General features: G+C 38.4%; 1 protein-coding gene across 1 annotated transcript in view; it reads right to left on the bottom strand.

Moving 5' to 3' along the window:
• The window catches only part of furinb (furin (paired basic amino acid cleaving enzyme) b), a 92,815-nt gene that overhangs the window by 43,734 nt on the left and 32,727 nt on the right, over window positions 1-16,354 (bottom strand). Inside the window, exon 3 of the mRNA XM_085411847.1 lies at window positions 4,826-4,924. Coding sequence (XP_085267973.1) covers window positions 4,826-4,924 — 99 coding nt within the window. The remainder of the gene's footprint in view (window positions 1-4,825; window positions 4,925-16,354) is intronic.

Here is a 16,354-nt window from a genome sequence, read left to right as displayed (position 1 = left end):
TAGTCTACAAGTATGAAGATCAGCACCTGCTGCTGGGAATTGGACTGTGATGATGGAATACAATGAACAAACCATCCAGAAGAAACGGCATATGTCACTGGAGCGGGAATGGTACACCACTGGCCAATTTCTGAGTAGTAACGGTGGATAAGGCATCTGTCTTCCTTTATTCCTTAATGCACTATATTACACTGCATTACAGCTGCCCATTTTTACATTTCCTACATGCCTCTGGTAATGCAGCCTGCACACATGAAGGCAGCCTCTCATGCAGTTATCATAAATTACAACAAGTAATACCTTTTCTCACGGGTAGAGTACTATAAGGTCTTGACCCTACAATGTAAAGTACACAGAGATGACTGTTGTGAATTGGCTCTATATAGATATATATGAATCAAATTTAAATTTATCATTGTCATTGGAGGATTTTGTAATAATTATTACAACATTTTCTCAACCAGCTCTTCTACAATTTCTGCTCTAAAGAGATTTTATCCAGATCCAAGAAGAAATTGAATTTTTTTATTTAAAGATTTAACTGAATTTCTTTCCTTTTTGAAAATGGGACTTTCTGATCCTTTTAATAAAGAAAAATTAATAAAATAAGAATCTGAAATAACATTCATAATAAGATAAGATGGCACATACGCACTGCCTTTATGGTCTATGCCCTGCATAAACCAATGTACTTATGTGAATGGTCCGCCCCGAAAGGCCACTCTGAGTCACGAAAAACCCTGCATTAACAAGCACTGTCTGTATATCCAAGGCTTCAGACACTGAAAGCATATTCCCTTCTGCAGCTTTAGTGTTGTCTCAACAATAAAAAGATCAGTGAGCCAGACATTACGACGAGCATGGTTTATTTTGAGGTGATTACACACATATTGCGCTGGTGCTGTAAATCAATGATGGCTTCTTCAAGGGTCTGGAAGATAATATCGAGGAATATTCACGACATGATGAACAGAAAACAGATATTCTTCATCTCGTTTGATTTTCTTCTTGTGAATTATTGGATCACTTTAGTTTTTTCAAGCCTTTGAAAAAGATTAAAATGAAACAATATAAGGAGGAGGAATCGCACTGTCTTGAAAATAATCAGTCATGGCCCCGACAAATGCATTTTTTCCACACCCTCTTGTTCCTCTTGTGACTCATACTTAAACATTTACGTCAGTAGCAACCAGTGGGCTTGGTAAGTCATGAGTTCACTACTGAGAGGCAGACTAATGTATTATTGGTTTTGGTCTCCTAACGGGATTTGTTGACAATAATAAATGCAGAATTTTGTCAGCCTCATCCAATATGGCCTCATATAGCAACTAAAAATCCAGCATACTTTTACAGCCAGAGTGAAACTTTCTAGTAAAACTGTACGAGAAACAGATGTAGTTTAAATTCCAGCCAGGACACTGTGCACGCTGCCTTACACTACTGTTCATAAGAAACCCAACAGTAGCCGCCCCAAACAAATCAATTCTTTCCCTCATAAAGATGATACGGGGTGTGGAGAGGAGATGACAAACAACTCTCGCAAGCATTATGGTGTAAGCTTATGCAGCTGCCAGTGTCATCATGCCACTGCGTGATTATTCAAAAGGCATGGTGATAAGCACGTTAGCTCCACAGAGCTGAGGAAAAGAGACAATGGAGGTAATGTGAGTTACAGCTGCTGGATTACAGAGAGGAAACACTGTAACGAGCTCAAAGCTCAGCAATGACTAATCCAAATCCAACCATTGTCTTTTTATTTATTTATTTATTTGAAAAAAAAAAAAAAGGTAAAGCAAAACCTTTACTGTTCTTTATTTTTTCCAGAGATCAGATGGTCTTACAGAACCATATGATTACACAAATGCACTTAAATAAAAACACAAAAACAAACCCACTCACTTATGCTTCTGTGGCATGTTTTTGGCAGTGGTCATGCTTTGCCTGAGGTTTGCTCTGGTTGTGTGGGTGGTTGGGCAACCTAGGGACAAGTTGTTGTGCCTGAGCCAGAAATCTGCTGCCCTTAATAGCTAGGTTCAAGTGCTGCGTTAACTTGAACTACTGACATTCCAACTAAGATGAACTCGAGATGGAATCTCCTTTGTCAAAAATGTCTTTATAATAGGCAAGGCTGTAATTCTTAGGCTTTGACGTCAAGGCAGCAGTTTTAAAGTGCAGATTGGTTTTTCTCTCATTTGGTATCAGCAAAAAGCCCACAGAGCACATAATACACCTCAGTGTCCATCTCATTGTTTTATTTTAATACTTTCAAGCCACTTATTAGGAACATATCAACTTTCTATTGACAGATTCTCACTTGGGTTTTAATGTTGCTCGGTCCCTTCTGCACCCAAAATCCAATATTACACATCATTAAATCTTCCTCAGTAACAATAATTCTGATTCTGATTAATAAAACCCTTGTTTCTGCCACTGCCTGTGCTAAATTTACTTAATTGTGTGTGGGGGTTTTTTTTTTAGATTTGAAAACTATGTTTTATGAATTTGAGAGCCACAGTACCGATATCTGCTCAGCAACCAGATTCCCTGGATGCTCTCAGAGACTTGTTGTCATCCACTTACCCCAACCCCTGATACCACTGGCCTCAGTGCGCGTCACCATATCCCACTAATGATGTCTTGGGGCCTCAGAGCTTGTCAGAGCACATCAGTCCTTTCCTCGGCTGGAATGACTTGGACTCAGGAAAGCTACAGATTAGTCCTTGGGTTGCACTTGGCAAAACTACCTTGCTATAGATGTTCTCACTGGGTAACTGCCTACTTTTTAGCACCAGTCCGGCAGCTCTGAAGATGCTTTTAGAGCAGCAATTACCTCAGCTGCCTCCCTTGTTTCCAGTGTAAACACTGCAGCAACAAATGGATAACTCTTTTAGCAGTAAGACTGAAAATAGAAGAACTGTAAAGCAGACATTTGCACAGATGCAGTACTTCTGTTGGTCCCTGAAATGTGAGGTACTTGATTTTTTAGAAGCTACTAAACATTCTGAGAAATATTTTTATTGTAGAGAAGTCAAATGACATTATATATGGCAGATTTAGCCATAGTTTTACTATAAATTCCCATGTATACAGATGGGGTTTTATTCAAACAGGTTTTGCCACACAATTCACACTACTATACTACAGACTTCCCACCAGCTTACTGCAAGCCTTCATCCAGGGTTTATTTTAATATACAAAAGCTGAAAAGGTTAATTTAAATAATTCCTATTTCACACATATACATACACAAATAGATTTAAAAGGAGACGTTTAATAAAAGAAGTGTTATGATCTAATATGGTTTCACCTCTTTAGGTGACAGTCATCTACTTATGTCCACTTGATAATGGTAACTGCACATTTATCTTTTCTACATTTTTAGAATAAACTGTAGAATATCAGCACTTTAACACTCAGTTCTTTCCTCCACACAAACTAAATAAGACTATATCTGCTGTGTTTGCTTAAAAATCTCCCGTAGGTTTGCATTTCCCCTCTAAGTGCTGTTTGTTTTTTGTATGTGTTTTCTTACAGGTACATTATTTGGTGACCCAGTGTGTTTTTCTACTCATGCTCTGTTGCTTTATTTGTATTGTTTCTCCTATTTTCTCTCCCTTTTTCCTTTTCCTGCCAAGACAGGTTAAAAAAAAATCTCCTGTGTATTACTTAATAGTTTAACCCAAATCTGATTTTTTTAAAATGCTTGCAGCATTAGTAAATATCTCTTTGCCTTCAGAAGGCAGTGCTGTAATGATCTCTAAATGTCATATCTAATTAGCATTTCATGCTTAAAGAAAAGCATTTCACATTTTTGCAAGTATTATTTTCTCTGTAACTGATGTGCTTTGATCTGTTGGCTGCAGATGCAAATTCTGCTATAATAAAGAGCGTGATATAAGGTTTATAATGTGAATCAGTGTTTTCTAACATCAACCGACAATTTTGTTTCTAGCCAGAACATAAACATTATTATCAGGGAAAAAGCAAAAGCGCATTTAGGTTTTTTTACTGGTTAGTAGATGCTGTTTTATTGTTCAGGAACAGTACAAATACACAGTGGTCTGGTGATATGATGCTGCTTATTCCATAATCCGTGAAAAGGAGAAGAAAAAAATCTCCCAATTTTGGCACTTTGGTTTTTATATGTGGTCCACAGAAAGTTTGATTTTGTGAACCAATTCTAAAATGGTGGTTGATATCGGGTAAATATCACATCTATATATGGTAAATGACTTTTATATAACGCTTTTGTGCTCGAGCACTCAAAGCACTTTAGAAAAAAGATGCCTACTTCACTATTCACACCCATTCACATAAGCACCTTTACTATGCTCAAGTGTTTTCCATCTAGCATTCAGCTACATTCACACGCCAATGGATGCATCGGTTCAGTATCTTGCCCAAGAATACTTTGCCATGCAGACTGGAGCAGCCAGGGATCGACACACCAGCCTTCCGATTAGTAGATGCCCCACAAATGCGATTTTTAAATATATAAAAATGGCATTTACGTTTTAGAAAATGTAAATGAAAATATTTATTAGAAAAGAAAAGAAAAAAAAAACTACTGAAAATGCTCAGCTAATAACAGACTCTCCCAGCTGTTGTGCTGGGTGGTTTTGCATATTTACAGCTACTTTGGATTGGGTCAGGGGACAGATGGAAGGGACCGGTGCAAAGACTTTGACAAGCTGTCACCGATTCTGACATCCCTTTTCTCTCGTGATATACCCACTCTCTATGTGCAATCCAATCTGTCTTTTGGCCTTTTGTTGCCAACATGAAGTGCTACAATAAGCTGTGCGAGTGCTGACAACAGTCTTACCTGTGGTTCTTTTTGCAGTCTGATGTGCATCCTCTTGTGGCCAGACAAAGCTCTCTTCTCCACGGCGTGATGCCTGAAGTGATAATAATCTCCAAAAACCTGCACCGACACATAGGGGAAGCGCAATCAGTTCACCTGCAGCAACAGGATGGCCAAATAACAGCCTGTTCTCACCAAGGCATTCATGTGCACATGAGTAAATGTACAGGGTAGTGTTCAAATCGAAATCTGAGAACAGGCTCACTTTTTTCCATATTTAAGATTAAATAAACATTTGTTACTTCACTGAGTTGTAGAAATGTGAACATCTTTTGAAAGATTACACGAAAACAAACAATATTTCATCAACAGTCATAATGCATGACATGAACTTTAGGCACAGAAGTCCTCTAAACACCACAAAAGAATTTTAGTCCAGTGCCCTAGAGATCTGTGTTTTATTCGTTACATAACTTACGTGTTACAATTTCTTTAGCGAGTATATTTTTAGAGACCTGCCTAATCCTTTATTACATTGCAGCTTTTGAGAAAAAAATGATAAAAGATGATACATAGACAGACACACACACACAATAAATCCAGAGCAACTTAAAAGAACAGAGATTAATCGGGAAGTGAGGTGAAGAAACTTCAGCTCTATAGATGTCAGACAAAGAAGTGTACCAGGAAAGCACCTGCCCTAAGACATCAATTACAGAACCACAGATGGACACTATCAAAAATGATTAGGCACATCCATTAGAGGTTGAGTCACTTCAGATCTATTCTTAAGCATTCCTCCTACTGCTTTTATTGTTCCCCCACACGTCCTGCTCATAAAGAAGCTTTTAAGGACAAGTGATTGGGTGGCAGCAAACTGGCCTAAAACCTCAGGGATGCGTGCTTTTCATCAGCCTCACTTTGAAGCAACACACAGAACAACCTCATCCTGTCCTTGTAATGACAAAAGCAGCTGACCAAAGACTGAGATAGAGACTAATTAACAAGGACGCCCAGAGATAAGTGTGCAGTAAAAGACAAAAATAAACAGCCCGGTCCCTCTTCACATGGGTTTTCACAAGAGAGCTACCTCCATTTGAAGAGGAAACATTGCAATCTGTACAGTAGTGCCACCGGGGACTGGCTCACCTTCACAAGCCCAGTGGAGCAGAGGAAGAGAGAGGGGAGAGAAGGGGAGTGTGTGTGTGTGTGTGTGTGGGGGGGGGGGGGGGGGGGGGGGGGGGGAGGGATGATAACGGAGGGAGGCAAGGGGTGGGAGATGCAGGGTTTGACAGGTCGACCAGGCAGGATGGATGTTTATGAGGAGGGAGAAGAGCAGATGCAGCAGGATGGAAGGCTCTCCTGGGGCTGCAGGCTGATTCTGCAGGCAGGCTGTCTGCGGGCCGTCCAGACTGGAGGCTGGACTCTAAGCTCCAGAGCTTAGAGTCTGGCAGCAGTGAAATAAAGCTGCCAGCCTAGCTCCAGCCAATTTGACTTCGTCAAATATTTGTAATTAAGATTTGCTTTTATATCACTTGCTGTGATAAATTTCACATAAACTGAGTGACGCTCAGTCTTAAATTACTCAGTGTTGTGCAAAATTGATCCTTTCTTTTGAGTTCACGCTGCATGCAATTATGTGTAGAAAAGATATAAGAAGCGTAAGGCTGATTTGTGAGGAGAAAGCTACCCAACAAGACATTCCCACAAATACACAGTTAATGGAAAAAAATAATTTCTTTTGTCCTGAAAGATTAATTAGAGTTTTCACAATTGAACTTGTATTCACAACATGAGGTTCAAAGATGTGCTGATGCAACTAGATGAGGCCATCATTAGGCCGAACAAAAAAGTGGGGAGAAAAGAAAAAAAAATATATAAATCACAGTCCTCAACCTTCCTGGGAAAGTCAAGGCCCAGGTGCTGGAAAGCAGAGTCCGTCTGTTAGTCGAACCTCAGATACAGGAGGAACAATGCAGGTTTTTGTCCCAGTTGCGGACTCTTTACCCTCTTGACGATACTTGAGGGTGCACGGGAGTTTGCCCAAACAGTCTACATGTGTCTTGTGGACTTGAAGAAGGCAATCGATCATGTCCCTCCGAGTGTTCTCTCTGAGGTGCTTCAATAGTATGGGATTGTCTGGCCTGTGGCTACGAGCCATTCGATCTTTATACAACAACTGCAAGAACTTGGTCCGAATAGCCGGCAATAAGTTGGACTCGTTCCCGGTGGGAGATAGACTCAGGGTCTTAAGTTTTAATGCAATACTTCTGGGAGAATGAATTACAGATAAAAGTCTGCACTTCAAACTTGTCGTGATTGTTTGATTTAAAATCCACTGTGGTGCTGTACAGAGGCAAAGGCAATAATTAATACTTATTTAATATATCGTTAGCTTCATAGCATAAGTGCCTAAGTCATTGACTTAGTCAAATGACTTAGGCACTTATGCTATGAAGCTAACGATATATGTTTAAAAAAAAGTAAAAGTGTACAGAAAGATAAATTTATATTAATATATTTAAAAATCCTGTTGTTAACATAGTTGCAGAGGTCATGATGACTCTGATTTTATTATATTTTTATTACAGTCAAGGACTAACCTTACAATCACCATGCCTCAAAAGCAACGGCAAAGCTAAAAATGGAAAAAAAGCCTCTGAATAATGCAAGATTGAGGTGTGATGAAAGATGTGCCCAAAGAAATTAATGAGACCCACTTTCACATTGATTGTGGCAGGGCAGAAAGCTAATCTGAGCTGCACTTGGGTGGCTTTTCTGTGGACAAACCTATTTTCAAGAGTGCTGATGTCCTCATTTAGACCACGAGTCTTCGGTTCTTGGGAAATTGAGATGGAGACGGAAATGTTGGCGTAGCTGCCTGTGATTGCAACTGAGTCATACCTCTTCAAAGCATGCACTCGAGTAAATCACATGGGGTTTGTGTGTGTGTGTGTGTGTGTGTGTATGTGTTAGCAATAATAATTGAGAGCACTGTAGGTCATTAGTCACCCTGACACTAAGCTCAATGTCTGTATTAGAGGCACACTGCCCTTTACACTCCTCACTGGGCAGTGCAAGAAGTTCCTTTCTCATGCATTTCTTACTTTAGGTGTTTCACTCCTTTTTCCATGGTTTCTAAAACTTTGTGTAGCTTGAAGAAACTCTGTATCTGTACACTGCATATAACTAAAATGACTCAAAGAGCAACAAACAATTACATTTCTCTTATCAGTTACTCTACCCACTGGCTTATCAAGTAATTCTCTCAATTCCAAGATGAAGCAAGATAATATCTACGAATGCCATATTTTGTCTTATTATAAATATTCATGCAAATGTATTATATTTGTTCATAAAAGAAAGTTCATAGCACATACTGTGCTAGCACATATGCAGTTTTTGGTCCACACAAAAGAATGTGAAACGATATGTGAGAGAACAGAGAGAAAACATTGCAAATTTATGACTTTAAGACATGCCCAAAGGGCTTTCTTTGCTTGAATCTTAATCTGCACATCAAACTGGAAAAAACATCGCCTACTTCAGAAATATTTTTCCCAGAGTCATGAACATAGAGAAACTACAGCAAGTATAAGGTATAAATGTAAGACAGCTTAGTTGACATCAGCAAAAATGTTGTACTCTAATAAATGTGATTAGTAGCACATTATACAAGAACCAAGGACAAACCAACAAAAGCCCCTAATAGATCTTAAAGGTCTTATAACGGAGCCTTGATGAATCTAAAGACGATGGTGAAGTTATACTGAAAAAATTTGAGTTCAACACTGAATAGAGGCTTTTCTTATGAATGGAAAATCTATGTAGTCAGATTTCAAAAGAAAATTCTTTTTTCCAGTAAAAAGCATGTTGAGAACAAATGGATACTGAAAATGGCTGATCACACAAAACCCTTGCAAAGTTCAATTTATTTATTTACCTAAACAAAACCAATAGTGTTGGGGCTATAATGAATTGCAACGTCTTCAATCAGATCTAGCGAATGGGTGAGAGCCATAAATGTACAGAAAATCCATCCAATCGTCACTTAGATCTGTTGGGGACCCAAAGTTTAGAGTGGTGGTTCTGAAGCTGTGTGTTGGGCTCTCTGACGGCCTGTAAAAACTCGTGCAATGTGCAACACCATATTTTCCCTCCCCAGTCCACGTTAAAGTCCACTCTGTTACATTAGCATTCCAGTTTTGGGAACCTGAAACATCTCAAGTCTTCAAGTGTGTTCAATAAAGAATACAAAGGCAAAAAAAAAAAAACACACTGTGTCAGTAAATTTTAAATTACCGTATTTCCCGGACTACAAAGCGCACCTAAATATTAGCCGCACAAGCTAAAATCAGGGGAAAATCCTGTTTTGTACATACATTAGCCGCACCTGACCAAAAGCCGCAGGTGTTTCAATGTTGACTTATCATATGTAAGAGAATATGCACAAAGGGAATTGTCAGGAAAGAGATGGCTGTTTGGAGACATCACTTTTATTAATATTTTGAAAAACAAGTTATGGGTACATATTTGCACATGTAGTACATAACAGTAGCCTACAGCACACCAGAAAAATAGATTCGGACTACCTTTTAGGCTCAGGTGCAGTGACACAGCTTTAACAAGAAGAAAAGTCAGTCATTCACCATCTTTCTCTTCTTCCTGCGCACTAAAACCACCAAAGTCCTCTTCTCCAGTGTCGGATACAAACAGGCTCAGGATGGCTTCGTCATCCACTCTTCTTCTCTCCTTCGTTGTCACTTTCAAAACCAAAGAAATCCTCATTGTCAGTGTCAGAGTCGAACACCCTCAGAAGGGCCGTGGCGGTGTCCTCCTCTCCATCATGCAGCAGTCCAGCCCTTCAAAATCCGTTGGTGATCGTGGATGTTTTCACACTTTTCCACGCTGTCAGAATCCACCGGTGGAGTTGGGCATAACTTGCTTTTTGGGCATAACTTGCAAGTTTATCGCCGCTCATCATCCACGCCTCCCGCTGAATGCGTAGCGCTACTTTGAAGTTTGTTTTTCGCGCTACTTCGTACGGCACTACGTTGCCTGGCGGACGGACATGTGACTAACATACCACTCTTGAACCCCGATCCTTCCGCCAGGCAACGTAGTGCCGTACAACAGCGGAACACACAAAACAAATCGTCTTACGATATGACAAAAATCACGGACAATCCATAGAAAAGCCGCACCTGACTAAAAGCCGCAGGGTTCAAAGCTTGTGCAAAAAGTAGCGGCTTATAGCCCGACATTTACGGTACTTCATTTTAAAATAACTTAAAATTATTGACCACTAATGGAATTGCAGAGTGGATGCAGATATTATATCAGATATATATGCATGAAGGACAAATGATTGGACTAATTAATTCTTCAGGGATGTATTACACTCACTCACTCTACTGGATAAGCTTTATGATGAAATCAGCCTCTAAGAGTCTTTTTCTGCATTATGCAGTTTGATAAACAGCCTACAGGATATGCTGATACTGACATAACTGTTAATGTTTAATTTAAAAGCTTAAAGGTCTGGCTTATCTTAGTAAATCTTAGCAGATTCTAAGGCCATTCATTTTGGATTAATTCACTTAGAAAATACCTCCTGAAATACAAACTTGTGATAAGAACGAATTAAAAAGCACAGAGAGAGTGCAGAAAAGCTCAAGTGAATGCAACTTTCACAATACGACCACTCTTTCATGTGGTGAGCTTTCATGTGAAGGACTGCATCTGTGAATCTGCGGGCACAGACGTCAACACTGATCCATCTTAGTTCTGTCAAGCTAAGGTAATTAAGTTTGAGCAGAGAAAAATATTAATCTGCATGGACTCTTTGTTACATTCTGTAACTGATTTTAAAAAGAAATTATTTATGAACTGAGATTTGTCTAAATTGGGTTCATCTGATGTGAATGTCAAGTATTTCAAGCTTGTAATTTAACTTTGAACTTACAAGAGTGTGCGCTTGTGTGAGACAGACGGATGTGGGAGTTTACATGTTGGCAGAGTTTTGAGTGCAACTGACATTAAGATCACTTATCAAAGCTTTCTGTCAGTCTGGAAGATATGTGAAGCACCAAAGAGGCATCAACCGGCTTGTCATCATTTTTTTCCCCCAGCCCACTCACCACATCATCTTTTTTACTTTAGATTTTGATTTTTCTAATAATCCTTTGCCTAAGATAGATTGTCTAACTACAACTCACCGTTAGGCAATAACAGTGAAAAAGCACTGTTTACCGCAGGATGTCATATAACAGAGGTTATACTCAATACTTGAAATGTGCAATTCACTTGTATTTTTATTTTTTATTCCTATTTATTCTATTTATCCCCTTTGTATATTTTATTTATATTTGTCTCTGTATTTATATATATGTGTGTGTGTGTGTGTGTGTGTGTGTGTGTGTGTGTGTGTGTGTATATATATATATATATATATATAACAATTCTGTAACTTCGGTCGTTGCTGTGCTTTTTTTGGAAGTCGAATTTCCCAGAGGAACCCACCCGAGGGATTAATAAAGTTCTATCTTATCTCTTATCTTATCTTATCTTATCTTATCTTACTTAAAGTACTTTTCTAAAACGCCAGGAAATTCAAGCAATTTACTCAGGTTATCATCCAAAGTGGTTGTTAAGACTTCAAGGTGACTGAAATTAAGCTCATGGTATCTCTCCGGTCTCCCCTTTGCTGTGTCCTGTTGTGGTCCATGTTATAGTGGTTGCCTGGTTCTCTCCACCTCCAGCAGCAGTTGTTAGGTTGATACTGGCCAAAAAGGATTTGCATCGGATCAGTGGTGCTGAAAAAGTGAAATGCAGAAAGCTTCCACTGGACTGTAACCTAGCGTTATTTTACATTGCAGTGTATGTGCATACAAGTGCTTAGGCAACTTTCCAATGTTACAAACCGATTTGAAACGAGGGAAGGCTTTATTTTATTCTCATCAAGCAAGTAAGGATAAAATTATGCATTGTACTTTTTCAGAAATGTGTGTGAAATTTGTTTCGTGCCTGACACTGCCTGATTGTCCCAAGTGACAGACGATGGAAGAGAAACACAATAAAATCTAATTTTTCTTATCGCAAAACTGTAATTCTGCAAGACGACTAAAAAGAATTCCAATTTTCTGAGAGGTGGCAGCGTAGAAAACAGTAGAGAATGAGACTATGTGTGTGGATTCCAGCCCACAATACAGTGTGTATGAATGTGTGTACGCCTGTGATTACATGCCTTCTCCATGGACAATGAATACAAATACCCACTATCTAGCCGAGGTAGAAGTGAGTCACATGCAAGTCAAACTAAAGTCCCTTTTCCCCCCCCCTGCAGGCAAGTTGCTACAGTCTGGCTCAGGTCAAGCAAGACACATGAGATTGTGATGATCTACCCCAGCTTTCACATTTTAGTTATTTAAAAGATTCAGGGCTTTAAAGTTTAATTCCACTGCTGGTAATGGAAATAGGTTTGCTATGCCTACATCTTATAAATCTTACTGATGTTTGACATTTTGTTGCAATCAATAACAACGTTCCTACAAAACAAAAGAGTAGAGCAGGGCTCTGAATTTATAGATGTAAAGACGCTAAAGGGAAAGCAAACATACAACATTAAACAAAAGATATGATGGTCATTACCTAACATTTGATTATCTACTAAACTGTTTTTTGTATTAAGTCAAAGCCAAATACACTGAATACATATCATAGTCATGTTTTACAGGGCTCACAGTAGAACCAGACCAATGTATTGGCTGATATTAGGCATTTGCCGATACGTTTGTATCTTTGTTTATAACTGCTGTTAAAGAACATTTTAGTAAAGTAAAGAAGATATGAGCAAGACACTCCTCAACCACGTATATGAAATACTGTGACCACATAATTTCCTCAGGGATTAATAAAGTATTCTGATCCTGATGGCTGTTAATATTACATTGTTTTTCCACCAGGGGGCACTCTCCACCTTCCCTGTTGGTAACACCCTTTTGGAACGCAACAAGATTGGTTTGTCGTATTATCTTAGTAAGGACTCGGAAATAAAAGTAGACATTTGAAATGCTAGGGAAATCTGTTTATATTTCAGTTAACTGAAATAAAAAAAGCTATTCAGAGCTATTCATTTAGAATGACTAGCACTGTTAGCAAAATCTGGAGCTAATCTATGCTAAACCTAAAAGCTATTTAAATAAAACGATCAGGAACAAAAAAAACAACAACAAAGAATTGCCTACAAAACAACAAATGCGCATATTTCTTGGCGATTAGATATTTGGTGAACAGAAAACTTGCTCATCATAAAATAGTGCATCATAATTAGGAATAAGGTGATCTCTGCTAAGATAATACTTGTGGTAAAACTCCCTTTTCTGATGCTCTGTTGTTGAAATGTTGCCTAAAGTCTAGCTACTTTAGGTAGCGTAAACTTGACTTCAGTAAACTTCCTCCTACTTCTTTTTAAGCACACATGTTGTGTAGACATAGAGATATTCATGAAAACTTAATGTTTTTTTATGTTTTTTTTTCTTCTTTTATCTTGTCATTTCATTATATTTGCACGTTCGAAACAAAATTCTATCTATCTACAATATTAAAAAATTCTGATTGCTCAGAAGCGATTTAGGTTATTACCTGATGTGTACTAAACTTCTACTGTAAGACTTTTATTAAGCTTATTTACATAATGCCAAGATGCTCCATATGCAAATTTCGGATTAACTTGAACATAAGTTATACGACACGATGCTTTTACACTTATAAAAACACTGACTTCAGAGTGACTGTAACAGCAGTGAAACTGGTATTTCAATGGAAAACTGATGTTACAATCCTAACTGTTTTTTCATTAACATCTCTGGTTGTGGTCAACACAGGAAACTATCGATTTAAAGCCAGCTCTAACAGAGCTTAGAAACAATTTTTTAGCCATGTTTCACCAGTCAGCGAGTTCACATCCCATTATATGTGGAATATACCCATATACCAATATAGCCATTGTGGAACTGAATGGGTTTGTCTGATTTTTGAGCTGCAGACTTTGCTCTATTGTTAGCACCTTAATTGATAATCCAATTCTTAAATCCAAATTCTCCAGTTTTTCTAAACCCTCTTTATGATATCTGTCTCTACCGACCTGCCACGCTGAAGCAGACATCGTGTTTCAAAAATAGAATCTAACTTCTCAATATCTATAAAATTGCTAATAGTTATTATAAAGAGTCCTTGAGTAACTGGCCTAATAACAAGTCACATTTTATATTCACGAACGCAAGTCGAAACTTTAATCGGATTTGGTCAAACAAGTCCCAACTCCTCAAATTAGCAACTTGAGTCTGCCGCCTCTGGTGTCTAGCATCAGAGCTTAAAAATCAACAAAGCTGAGATTGACTTTGACAGAGTTCCATATTAAGTGTATTCCCTTAAGCTTAGATAAAGTGCATAGAGGCAAATCAACCTTATTGGGATTGGCATCAATCAAACCCATCTTTCAAAGAAAAACACTGACATCAGTGGCTGTTAGTTAGAGACACAGCAGTAATAGTAGTAATTCACTCTAAACACTGCGTACCTTAAAGCTTGTGATACCATATATAACGCTACTAACCTTAATGAAAAATCCTTCAGTAGGCACATAAATATGAGCAACACACAGTGCTCTATTCTGTAGGAAGGCACTGGCAGACGGCTTCTGTGGCGCATCTGAGACTAAAATGTCAGTGACACAGCAGGGCACATTGATTGCCACAGCCCTTTTTCCTTTGCTTCTTTTTCTCTTTCCTTTTTTGGGTTTATTTATTTTTTATATATATGTTGCCTTTCCTTTCATTTATGTTGCTTATTCACTTAAAAAACACACAAAACCAAACCCATAGGTCTGGATTCAGGTTTGAATTTTTAATAGGTCTTTAGCTTCTTAGCTGCTTAGTTGTATAAACGCAGCAAATGTGCTGGTGTGGTGTGTTTGTTTGATATTTGCCCTTGGGCTATTAAAACAGTCATATTGTTGGCGTCCACTGAGCCACTGGGCTGGATATCTTTTGTACCAATTAGGCAGAAACTCTGGGGTTCCACTTAGTGGGAGTAACTCATTGTTTTACTTTAATAGAAGCTAATTGAGTGTTTTCAAATGAAGGGTAATTATTTGTTTGCATCTTTGCTCTAATTCTGCACATTGCTAGCTTCGATTCTATTCAAGAGCTCGGGAGATTTGTCGTCTTGGGAAAAGCTAAGCCACAAAAAAAGAAAAAAAGCTAATTGTTTGGGTAAAAAGCAAACATTTAAATAAAATACCTACAAAGACCATCTCTCCAAAAGTATTGAAGTAATAAGACAGAGGCAGAATAAAAGCTGTGACACTGAAAATGGGTTTACATACATGTTTTTCAGCACAAATAAAGAAGAGTTATATATGAGCAGCTGCAGGAAAAGCAACAAGGCCTTGAAGACATGCTAAATCACAATGTGTCGAGATAGACTTATTCCTATTCTGGAAGAGTAAGGCACAGTGGAATATGTAATAAAAAGGAAAATGAAAGAGAGGCATGAGAAAGAAATGTATAAGAGGAGAACATAAAAGTCATGCATCACTAAGAGAGCAGAGAAATCCCTACTGATTCCTGACCTTTTGTCAATAGTACCATAAAGCTAAACTTATACAATTGTGGCTCTGTAAATTACTATTTCCTTAAAAAAAAAAAAAGATGAAGATATATCTCCATACAGTATCTCTCATGTCTTGATGCAATGGATTCCAACTTAGATTAGACCGAAAAATTAAATAGCCTGGATTTTTATAATCTTCTGCATTTAAGCCTTCTCTCCCTGCACTGTCCCTTATCAAAACCACATACACACACACACACACACACACACACACACACACACACACACACACACACACACACACACACACACACACACACACACACACACACAGCTAGATCATCACTCAGCCAGACCTTGCTAACAGAAGCAGTGTTACATTCAGCTGGCATCTCAAACTCACAAACATGCTGGTGTTCAGAGTAACTCACATATGTACCCACAAGCGCGCGCACACACACAGGAAAAATTCCGGGCTATGACCTCAAGAATGGGAGATTGAAAAAGATAAAAAAAGGACCTTGCATTTGAGGTAGTGAATCTTAGTGTGTGTTTGTGTGTATGTGAGAGAAAAATTAATATTTCTGTTCATTCCTTGCCTTCTATTTAAATGTGAGATTTAGCCCATTAAGCTCTTTTAAAATTGTAAACCCCTGTCTTGATTACATAAACACAGCAACAGAATTCAGTATACGCTCAACTCTCCATGCTTTACTGGTGTCTAGAGTATTCATGTAGTCAAGGGGAAGCCAAATCTGTTTTGCAAATGGTTTCTCCCAACACTGGTAATATCAGTAATCTAATGTTAACTTCTCAGTATATTACAAAGCAACTGTCTGACAAGCCCAGGGGTGAAGAAAGCAAGACATCACTCCACAAAATCCTGCTGTTACCATTCAGTGAGCAAGAAATAAAGCCAGACAGTAAAAGACAGTG

The sequence above is a fragment of the Rhamphochromis longiceps genome, linkage group LG7 (genome assembly GCF_057381845.1).
Source record: "Rhamphochromis longiceps isolate RC_006_pf linkage group LG7, R_longiceps_female_GT1.1, whole genome shotgun sequence".
In the NCBI taxonomy this organism is placed as follows: Eukaryota; Metazoa; Chordata; class Actinopteri; order Cichliformes; family Cichlidae; genus Rhamphochromis; species Rhamphochromis longiceps.
The sequence above is the reverse complement of the archived record's forward strand: the minus strand, read 5'-3'. Positions and strand labels throughout refer to the sequence as shown.